The 12,196-nt window shown below is 33.9% G+C and overlaps 1 protein-coding gene across 1 annotated transcript; it reads left to right on the forward strand.

Annotated features, from left to right (window-relative positions):
• Window positions 1–5,559: 5,559 nt before the first annotated feature.
• LOC115455980 lies at window positions 5,560–7,451 on the forward strand. Its single transcript, XM_030184822.2, has 4 exons — window positions 5,560–5,788; window positions 6,191–6,404; window positions 6,771–6,910; window positions 7,291–7,451. Exons 1-4 carry the CDS (start codon window positions 5,579–5,581, stop codon window positions 7,402–7,404), a joined length of 678 nt encoding a protein of 225 aa, XP_030040682.2. The 5' UTR covers window positions 5,560–5,578; the 3' UTR covers window positions 7,405–7,451.
• Window positions 7,452–12,196: the final 4,745 nt, after the last annotated feature.

Raw genomic sequence — 12,196 nt, forward strand, 5'->3', positions numbered from 1 at the left:
TCGAGATGTTTTTGAATGGTTTCGGTTGGAAATAGCGTTGGAAGCGTTGTCCGTTTTTCGAACGATAATAAAGGAAAGTTACTGGCAGTTTATTGTGCATTTGAATTTCGTTTTGTAAAGAATTCGAAATTTAAATTGAAAAGATTCGATTCCTCATTGGTTATCCTTTATAGTCCATTGAAAAGTCACATTTGGGGTTGCGTTTTTTAGAGGATGCAATTTTATTTTTTTGAAGTGTAGGGGGGTCAGTGTAAAGCTAAAACCAAGTTTGTGGAGTCGCCACCCTTGTCCCACGGCCGCCATCTTGAAAATAAGGGTTGTAATGGTTTTTACGATGTATCTCTTAAACTATTTATCTGACAAAAAAAATGTATAAATATTTTTGTTGCAAATTAAATTCTCTACAACTTTGGTCTAGTAACTTTTGTCGTAGAACTATAAATAAAAAACTTATAAGCGAAAATGTTAAGAAAGTCAATGTTAAGCAATGTCCATTGCAACGTCATCAGAACGTGTGTTTATAATGTTCATAATACTTTTTTTTGTACTCTCATTAATACCCAAATACCCAAGGGACCATTAGGGAACAAAAGAACATCTGCCTGCTATTATTATTATTATTTTTAACCTCTCTTATTGTAAGAATAGCTGATAATATTGTGTTGAAGTTATTGTGGGTTCGAATCCCGCGTCGGGCAAAGTGATATTTGGGTTTTTCTGCTCAGTATCAGCCCGGAGTCTGGAATTTGTGCCCGATATGGCGATAGGCTCGCCCCCTATCACATCATGGGACGGAACATACTTGGCAAAAGTGGGTGCCCTAGTTGCGCTTCTCTGCATACCCCTTCGGGGATAAATGCGTGATGTTATGTATGTAATTTAAGCATTTAAATAATTTTTCTTTCGAAAACGCAAACACCTCGCGCCCGCCTTGGTATTCCTTTACGCCGCCCTGTTTGGGCACTTCTGATTTAGAGTGTTAGTAATTGAAATTACAGCAAGTTATCGACATATTCGACGTCTGTTAGTCTTGGTAATTAAAATTATAAGAAGTATTTTTATCCTTCACTTAAATATGCTATACATCTGTAACACACGTATTTGCAAGCAGTACTATGAGGACGCACAGTGCGCCCTGAACTTATAGTGTCAGCAATGTCATAGTTTTCTTTGGCTTTCTTTACCTTTTTTATTTGACAACTATAGGTAACTGTGTTTGTAAATGTTGTAAGTAATTGGTATATGTGTACTGAGCTATATATAAAATTAAGTAAAAAGATGTGTTATTGACACGAGTGTTTATTTCAGAGTAAATATGTAACTAGGCAAACAACAATATTCAAATATTTACAAAAGTAGAACACATTAAAAAGAATATTGGTCACAATAAAGGTTACATTCTACAAGTAAAGTATAAATATAATGTGGGTAGGCGGACAGAAGAATAAATTCAGTATTGAGCACGCCGTGGTGTTTGATTAGCGCATAACCTTTACAACAGCCAACTGAAGTAAAGTTATATCTCAATATTAGCCAATCAAAGTGCCTATTCCTATGCATTACGAAGGCCATCATGCCGTAAGAACTGAGAAACAAAGTTGTTATTGCTTTTGTAGGTTATGTAGGTTTTGACTTTTAAACAATGACCGTATTTTTGTATGGGACCAAGTATAATTCTCGAGATGTTTTGAATGGTTTCGGTTGGAAATAGCGTTGGAAGCGTTGTCCGTTTTCGAACGATAATAAAGGAAAGTTACTGGCAGTTTATTGTGCATTTGAATTTCGTTTTGTAAAGAATTCGAAATTTAAATTGAAAGATTCGATTCCTCATTGGTTATCCTTTATAGTCCATTGAAAAGTCACATTTGGGGTTGCGTTTTTTAGAGGATGCAATTTTATTTTTTTGAAGTGTAGGGGGGTCAGTGTAAAGCTAAAACCAAGTTTGTGGAGTCGCCACCCTTGTCCCACGGCCGCCATCTTGAAAATAAGGGTTGAAATGGTTTTTACGATGTATCTCTTAAACTATTTATCTGAAAAAAAAAATGTATAAATATTTTTGTTGCAAATTAAATTCTCTACAACTTTGGTCTAGTAACTATTTTCGTATAACTATAAATAAAAAATTATAAGCAAAATGTTAAGAAATTCAATGTTAAGCAATGTCCATTGCAACGTCATTAGAACGTGTGTTTATAAGGTTCATAATACTTTTTTTTGTACTCTCATTAATACCCAAATACCCAAGGGACCATTAGGGAACCAAAGAACATCTGCCTGCTATTATTATTATTATTTCTAACCTTTTTTATTGTAAGAATAGCTGATAATATTGTGTTGAAGTTGTCGTTCAACTTATATCTTTTAGTTGTGCTACATATTTCTGTACGTGCGGATGTATTTTATTCTGTTTTTAATTGTGAAGACGATTTCGAATGATTTTAGACACGATTTTAACTTTAGTGAAAACCAAATTTTTTTTATTAGCATTTTGACTTTTAAAAGACTTTTAAAAGTCAAAATGCTAATAAAAAAAACAGAATAAAATACATCCGCACGTACAGAAATATGTAGCACAACTAAAAGATATAAGTTGAACGACAACTTCAACACAATATTATCAGCTATTCTTACAATAAAAAAGGTTAGAAATAATAATAATAATAGCAGGCAGATGTTCTTTGGTTCCCTAATGGTCCCTTGGGTATTTGGGTATTAATGAGAGTACAAAAAAAAGTATTATGAACCTTATAAACACACGTTCTAATGACGTTGCAATGGACATTGCTTAACATTGAATTTCTTAACATTTTTGCTTATAACTTTTTTATTTATAGTTCTACGACAATAGTTACTAGACCAAAGTTGTAGAGAATTTAATTTGCAACAAAAAATATTTATACATTTTTTCATATAAATAGTTTAATAGATACATCGTAAAACCATTTCAACCCTTATTTTCAAGATGGCGGCCGTGGGACAAGGGTGGCGACTCCACAAACTTGGTTTTAGCTTTACACTGACCCCCCTACACTTCAAAAAAATAAAATTGCATCCTCTAAAAAACGCAACCCCAAATGTGACTTTTCAATGGACTATAAAGGATAACCAATGAGGAATCGAATCTTTCAATTTAAATTTCGAATTCTTTACAAAACGAAATTCAAATGCACAATAAACTGCCAGTAACTTTCCTTTATTATCGTTCGAAAAACGGACAACGCTTCCAACGCTATTTCCAACCGAAACCATTCAAAAACATCTCGAGAATTATACTTGGTCCCATACAAAAATACGGTCATTGTTTAAAAAGTCAAAACCTACATAACCTACAAAAGCAATAACAACTTTGTTTCTCAGTTCTTACGGCATGATGGCCTTCGTAATGCATAGGAATAGGCACTTTGATTGGCTAATATTGAGATATAACTTTACTTCAGTTGGCTGTTGTAAAGGTTATGCGCTAATCAAACACCACGGCGTGCTCAATACTGAATTTATTCTTCTGTCCGCCTACCCACATTATATTTATACTTTACTTGTAGAATGTAACCTTTATTGTGACCAATATTCTTTTTAATGTGTTCTACTTTTGTAAATATTTGAATATTGTTGTTTGCCTAGTTACATATTTACTCTGAAATAAACACTCGTGTCAATAACACATCTTTTTACTTAATTTTATATATAGCTCAGTACACATATACCAATTACTTACAACATTTACAAACACAGTTACCTATAGTTGTCAAATAAAAAAGGTAAAGAAAGCCAAAGAAAACTATGACATTGCTGACACTATAAGTTCAGGGCGCACTGTGCGTCCTCATAGTACTGCTTGCAAATACGTGTGTTACAGATGTATAGCATATTTAAGTGAAGGATAAAAATACTTCTTATAATTTTAATTACCAAGACTAACAGACGTCGAATATGTCGATAACTTGCTGTAATTTCAATTACTACCACTCTAAATCAGAAGTGCCCAAACAGGGCGGCGTAAAGGAATACCAAGGCGGGCGCGAGGTGTTTGCGTTTTCGAAAGAAAAATTATTTAAATGCTTAAATTACATACATAACATCACGCATTTATCCCCGAAGGGGTATGCAGAGGCGCAACTAGGGCACCCACTTTTTGCCAAGTATGTTCCGTCCCATGATGTGATAGGGGGCGAGCCTATCGCCATATCGGGCACAAATTCCAGACTCCGGGCTGATACTGAGCAGAAAAACCCAAATATCACTTTGCCCGACGCGGGATTCGAACCCAGGACCTCAGAGCACTATTGTACCGGACATGCAATACAACTACGCCACCGAGGCAGTCAATGCTTAAAGTAAACACTAAAAAAACGCTAAAAACCGAACCTAGAATCGACAAACTGGTACAGATAATGCAAGCTTAAATATCTCATTTATACTTATTTCTCTAACTCACATATACTCTTAATAATATAAATCCTGTTGATAAAACCGATTTAAATTCTGTTAAAGTTCATTTTGTACCAGTAACACTGAAATTAGACGTGGGCAAAACAATGCCAGTTTTATTATACTGAAAATTTTAAGGGGATGAAATATTATTTATAATCCGAGGAGGATCGATGACAAAAAAAGTTGGGAAACCGAAATAGACGTCGAAATATTCCCAACTTCCAATGATAGACTGGATAGTTACCGACTTGGTCACATTTTCACTGCCAAAATTCGCATTAGGTCAAATTGTAGCAGTAACTAGGTCAACGAGCGCCGGTCGTTCATCTTACGGTAATTGGACTTCTCGCCAGACGATTTGGATCACATTATCTCGTTGTACATTACCTCCTACGCGTGGTTCACACGCTGAATTTTAACATTCAAGGACGTAGAGTCAGGAAACTCGTAGACAAGACTTAAAGTAATGATAATAGTATTTAAGAATTTCGTAGTTGTGAAATTTATTTTTATTACATCTAAACTATATTGTTTTTCAGTATTATATCTTTAATGTAGTTATTATGATAGTATATTATGGAATCCTATAGCAAGGCACGAAATCCTTGAATTTATACCAGTATTCTATGTTGAATATTACAATCTATGTTTACTAATAAAAATACCTATCAAAAGATCTTTTATTAACCCGAAATTAATACGAAATAGAAATCATCTTCTGTGAAAGCAGTACCTATATAAATTGGTTAAAATTATAGGAGTTATTCATACGTAAAATATTGTTGCAAGTAAAAGTGGAGTTATCGCGTTATCTTTTTCTCAAGCACGCACCGTTGTGATCGGTGACACACGGTGACGTCACAGTTTCCAATTACTGTTATTAGGCAACTACCCTTTTCAGGATATTTCAAAGTTTTATAACTTACGTATTACTTCGAGAATTTTGAATATTATTTTTCCGTTAAATTTTAAATCAAATATATTTAAAACAAAGGTGCCCAAAACCTTAATCATACCTACTTTTTTAAGACACAAGACTATTTTTTATACCTTTAGTAAGTCTTATCGTTTCATCACTCTACCTTAAATTAGGAAGACACCAATTCTCTAACGCCAGTCTTCAAACAGCATTCATACTACACGGGTCATGATGTACTGGCTGCTTTTCTTCCTTTCGATTCATACCCTGACAAATGCGGGAGTTGTCAAAACCAACACTCCTTGTGAGGGAATAAACGCCAACTTCAATTTGAAGACTGTTATTGGAAGTTGGCATGTGGTTGCTGTGTTCCCCGATAGACTGTTTCCGGATAAGGATATCGTTTGTTACAAAGTGGAGATCAGTGAAACTGATGAGGTAGGTAAAATATGTTTTAATCTTGAAAAGGTAAAATAAAATATACCTTTAGTAGATTTAATCATTTTTTTACTAGAGCTAATGTACTTATTAGTTCTTAGTTGGTATTAATAGGCCAGCAATAATTTTATATTATTTAAGTTGAATGAAACTAGAATAGTGAAGTTGCAAAAGACATATGTGGATCGATGCTGAACTTAGGACTGAACATAAGACCTCATATTGAATAGATAACCCTTATATTGAAAAGCTTTTCAGCAATCACTCAGTGGCTATCCAATAATCAGCGTTTTTCTCCGACTAACAAGGTTTAAAATTGCTAATACAAAACATAACGAAATGCTGTGAATGAAGAGCTAGACATTGATGGTAACTAGACTGCATCATCATACTTTTTTCCAGGCAAGTCTGCGATGGCTCGTCAACAAAACGTTAGACGGTAGACCAACAACTCCCCTATCAGACACTATCAAAGGCACTGTAGTGAGACAGCGGTACCACACCGAACATCCCTTCGATTTGTGGTCTAAATCTGCGAAGGGGATCAATGGTTGCTTCCAGCAAGTCGTGTCTTTAGATCTGAGTAATCCTAGGCATGTTCTTGTGAACGATGTCCGTAAGTACTCCACTTTTCTCAAATAAATGTGAAAGGTTGTGATGAGGTTTGTTTTCTAGAAGTCCCAGAAACCGCTCAAAGAATTTAGAAGGTATACTATCTGTTGAATTTATATACAAATGAATAGTAGGTAGGTAATTTTGAGAAAGTTAGGCCGCGAACAACGTCTAGTTAATAAAAGAAGTCAAACGTTGAAATCATGGTATATGAAGTAATTATTTTATTATCCAGAGTAAAATAATAAATAAATCATCTTTTTTGTAAGTGATCTCCAAAAAGCTCAAAGAGCAGAGCATCATAATTATAATAAAAAGACTTGCTATTTATCTTCTACTAAAATAAATGTACTGAAAATTGAGCTCTAAGTTTCAGATATATCTAAAACGGGTGATGCTATCACGATGATGCAGCTTCATCTCATGGACGCTGCGGATGGATCAGACCCGTTTTTGGTGCAAATACTTTGGGGCCGGCTGATCTCTGCTGTCATTTATCGGAAAACTCAGGTATTTCACTCTTAGATGATAATATAGTAAAGGTACTCCACGGAATACTTTTTTGGAAGTACAGTTGCCTTTAAAAATATTAGAGGCTGCAAAATCTTCGAAACGTCGGGAGAAAATTAAAATATAAAAACCGCGGTAAAATTTAAAACATAGTTATTTTTAATGTGTAACATTCGCGTTAACATAGGAAATCATGAAACATATTATATTATGTTATGACAGATTGATGATCAAGAGACCTCTTCTTCTCTTACACTATCATTCCATCGAAAGACGTTGCATCCCTTATAGTGCCAGAATTAAGCCAACCCTTGAACACGGCTCGCCTGGACCAGTTAATAAGGACTGTACTGTAATATTGAAAGTATTTTTTTATCCAGGGAGTGACTCAAGAACAATTGAAGCCGGTTTACGAGTTTCTGAGCAGAGTCCGCGGCCCTCAGAGACTACCAAAAATATGCGAGAATACGCTTCAAGATATATTGATGCTGTAGACGTGAAAACATAATGTAATTGTGTTAATAAATTATTATGTAATATAGAGGTTGTTTCGTCCAATTAATAATACAAAAGTAATTTTAGTTTAAAACTAGCTCAGTAAAGTAATTTGATTATCTTCTTTAAAATACCTTTGCTTCACTAGACGCCTTCAATCATGTTCCAGAAAGGATATAGCTTAGATTTAACGACCGGCGTCCTATCTGACAATAGCGATTTACACTTAATCCTGGAAACCCTAGGTAATCCACAATCTTGGAATCGATTCTAGCCCGTCGTAGTCTTCTTTAAACGTTTTTATAAGACGCAGAAAACGACGTAAAAGTTAAAAAAACTAACACATGACTAACCTTGACACCTCAGACTGAAGCGATAACTGTCAAGCCGTTTCATAAAACTAATAAAACATAAGAAATTACGACTCAAATTATATACTAGAGTGGTCTAACTCAAAAATTAGCAGAATTAAGTAATGTACATTACAATAACCATAACGTTAAGGGACACAAAATTATCTTCCATAATGGTAAGCAATAAAGAAAAACAGCTAATAAGGCGGTATCACGAATGCTCATATACAATACTATTATATAGCATAGAGTAGATATTTGGTGTATAAAGAGACGGGAAGTTCTTTTTTATACGGGGATGACAAAGAGATCCCACCGCACCTGATGGTAAGTGGGTTGGGGTCTAATACAATCTCGACTGACGAGAGATGATTACCCCTCGGCAGTCGACATAATTATGCCGGCCTGTTGTAACTCGATGTACAGGCTGATTCCAGAAAGCGACACACTTTCGTAGGCCACTATGGCGGGTTTAAACACCTTGTGTACGGTGGTCGCTATCCGGGCGGATATAAAATATATTCTACCACCAGCTCCAACTACCTTCTGCCATTTTTTAATATATTAAAAAACTATGCATAAATTTGCATAGAAAGTCATTTCACGTTCAATAAATGAGTGTTATTCAAAATGTAATCTTTTTTACAAAATATTAGTCGTATTTGCCAACTCCTTGGGGACTATATTATAAAAAATGTATGCTGTGCTACGCACTAGGCAGTAGTTTAGTATAGTCTGATATCACCAAAGTCTATTAAAGTGATATTTACACTAACTTAGCTCATTGAGCGTAATAAAAATAAATATTTAGCAATTAAACGCATTTCTATGACCTCTGGTATTGTAGGTGTTCATGGTCGACGGTGATCAATTACCATCAGGTGAACCATATGATCGTTTGCCCCATAGCATAAAAAAATAGTTCACCGAATTAACAAAGTGATTGAAAATTTACAGTAGTCATTGAATATATTTCTTGGATCTACTATTTAATTTTATTTATATTATAACTTCAAAGATGTAACCTATCTACCTCATACTCTTTGATATCACTTTATTTTCCCTTTATTGGTGTATTGTAGCATCGGGCATGCGATGGTGGCGTGCTGCCGAACAATTTGTTACCGCTGACCAACACGACCATCGCAAATAACGCTTTTAAATTGATAATTTAATGCTTGGAAAATGTGATGTTAATTCTTAATAATTTATCTAGATCTTATAATTTCAACCGTGTGAAGCAAGTAATAATTTATATTATAAGATCCAAATAAAATATAATAACTAATATAAGTTTTAGTCTGGTTTTAATTTAATTTAATGTTACGTGAATAATTTCATGTTGATATAAGTTTGAAAGAACATTTGGCTATCACACAAAAACAAAAACACACATTACGCCTTTATCGCCGAAGGGTTAAGAGAAGTGGTAAAAAATTTTTAGGAAGGAAAATACTTTTAATTTACTGTCTCGGTGGCGTAGTTGTATCACGGCACTGCTGAGGTCTCGGGTTCGATCCCCGGGTCAGACTAAGTAATTTTGGGTTTTTCTTCTCAGTATTTGATAAAGATATTTTTTTATTATGCAGTAGCATAGTACCATTACAGTGATCGGAAACAAGAAGGGAGACCAGACTTAAAAAATAACAAAATATCAGTGTTGCTAGTATCTAAAAGTTTGTTAGTAATAGGTAATAATAAATAATATATAAGAACAAAAAATTTAGCCAAATACGTTTAGCTGTTGAGTTTATTTGTAAAAACGTCCAAACATTAAAATATTCTTCAAACTCGTATTTATAGTATTAGTAAGATAGGATTACAAGTAAGAAAGTAAAAATTATTCTGAATGAGAGAGACATAATATCTACGTCATAGACTAAAATACATTACCAACAAGTAAGTAATCGATAGATTATATGTAACAATGGTATTTATAAATTAATAGAATATGTTAGGACCCTTTTTATAGTTAAGCGAAGCATGTTTCAAACATAGTCATCATTAATGTTACAGACGGGAATGTTTGTGACGACGTTTGTTTGTGTAATACATATATAAAAAAATCAATTTACGACTCAAAGGTCTGAAATTTGTGCCCAATATGGCATCAGGCTGGCCCATATCACGGACGGAATATACACGATGGGTAGTGGGTGCGCCAGTTGCGCCTCTGCCTACCCTTTAGGGAATAAAAAACGTATGTGGGTATGCTTTTAATTTAAGGCACCATTTCCAATACGGAATTTTTTGAGGACAACAAAAGCTTACCCTTTTATGCTAAAGGATGTCTATATACAAACGTAACGGACGGACATCAGGTGTCGTGTCGCTCTGTGATTGATTTCAGTTGCATCTGCCTACGTATGTTTAAATGTTACTCGTATACAGAGTGTGCACAATAAGCATTATAAAAACTTTTTTTTTTTCAAGAAGATGTTGATATATGAAATTCAATATGTTTTATGAGTTTGGCTAATAAGGTAAAGTTAAAAAGAATTTATGTATATAATATAAAAATCGAGTCATCATCATCAGTTTCAGAATGTCCACTGTTGAATATGGGCATCCCCCAAAGATTTCCAGGTTGACCTATTGAAAGCGGCCCGCATCCAGCGACCTCCTGCTACTTATATGAGGTCATCTGACCGCCTTGGGTGGAGGTCCGACACTGCGCTTGTCAGTTCGTGATCTCCACTCAAATTTCGAGAAAATAAAAATAAATTCAATGTAATCTAAATGAATACGTTCAAATAATCTCGTTATTGCGCAAAAGTATATTCAAACCCTACCGCAACATGGCTCAAAGTCCAAAACTCGCTCCATCTAAGATAAACAATCATTACGCTTAAAATTATAGGTATCAAAGTTATTCTTATACGAATATGAAATACATTTAAACGGTACGGAAGTCAACCATTTCCACGTCAGAAATCGAACCCCTGTACACGCTGAGACCGTGATAAAGGGGTGTTCCACTTGGCTTGTTTTATATGTATTGTTTATGCGTACGTTTGATGGAATACACGCCTTATGTGACGTCAATAAAGGAAAACGGATTGGAAGTACTGAAATATTCGATTTGCTTTTTATTGGGTTCGGTGCTTTTTTAGTCTATTGATAGATAATCATCAAGGTTTGAAGTTTGGATCTAAGATAATGGTCCGTATTTATAATTTTGATGACACCTAAGTAAACTATCGGATCTAAAAAATTATAATTTTTACTTTTAAAAAAAATCTTCATTCATTAACTTTTCTTAATGAGTTTGGTAGTAAACAGTACCTAGATAACAAAACGATAAGAAAGCGTAAATCATTATTTTTTTAGACACGATATTTTACTTAGGAGCTATAGATTTATCTCATGTTTGAATAGGATCTCAAGTAGACATTTATGTATGAAACTATATCGACGACTGAAAGGTTCATTGACTTGACGATATTTTTTTTTCGCAATTTTTTTAATAAATTAAAAATACATCGATGTTTGAAAGGTTGACTTAGGCGAAACTTTTTTCGAAATTTTTTAAGTAGATTAAAAAATATATAGAAATATGTACTGATTTTAAATATGTATGAAACTTAGTGTCTCAAAAATGTTGCTTATCAATCAATCAATATAATATCAATATAATGAACGGAGCATAAGCTACGTTTAAGAGCTTGTTCTCAGCCGAGTCAGCGTTGTTTAGTAAATTAAACTTTGTTGTAAAACCCATAACATGCGGTGACTTAAGATACAATTTGAGATGTTATTGATATTAGTTTATGGAAATGCAAGGACCTTAAGATGCTGACATTAATTTGACAGCGTCTCCGCTGATGTAGCGCTTTTTACCTAAAGTTGCATCTATTTATTCAGCCTAATGTGTTTTTAGGTTATATCTAATCTGGAAACAGGGTTGTGCCTAATGTCGTATTTTTCATTAGTGTTTTAGGAGGTGTATCATATGTTACTATATCGCAATGCACGTCCACTCTGATTGATGCCTACAAATTTCTTCTCATACTTTTAAGCTGACACTATACAATTGACAACACACTTTTAAATTCGCCCACATTATTCAATAAATATGAGGTCCAGGTCAGACTCGTGGGATGGAAATAGTTTTAGGCATACATAATTTAAGAAAAACTTAAGAGCAAGTAGGTCAAGATATTTTGACCATGATCTGTAACCATATTTTTTATTTATACTACATTTGGTACACCCTAATTTAAAATATCCATAGTTATATAAGTAATTTTAATAGTTGTTCAGAAATAATAATAATTATTCTTATGCTTTGTATTGACGTATCATAAGTGCAACTTTGTTTGCCTACGTAATAAATAAAGTATTTTATTTTATTTTATTTTAATTATACATACCCAAATGATTTAATCAATACTCTAACCTATATACCACGACACCTTAACATAAGGGGTAAACTTCA

Source organism: Manduca sexta, chromosome 6 (assembly GCF_014839805.1).
Source record: "Manduca sexta isolate Smith_Timp_Sample1 chromosome 6, JHU_Msex_v1.0, whole genome shotgun sequence".
NCBI lineage: Eukaryota > Metazoa > Arthropoda > Insecta > Lepidoptera > Sphingidae > Manduca > Manduca sexta.

Coding starts and splice junctions, on each gene's coding strand:
- LOC115455980 (XM_030184822.2), top strand. CDS start 5,579: ATGATGTACTGGCTGCTTTTCTTCCTTTCGATTCATACCCTGACAAAT. Junction 5,789..6,190: donor AGATCAGTGAAACTGATGAG/GTAGGTAAAATA, acceptor ACTTTTTTCCAG/GCAAGTCTGCGATGGCTCGT. Junction 6,911..7,290: donor TCATTTATCGGAAAACTCAG/GTATTTCACTCT, acceptor TTTTTTATCCAG/GGAGTGACTCAAGAACAATT.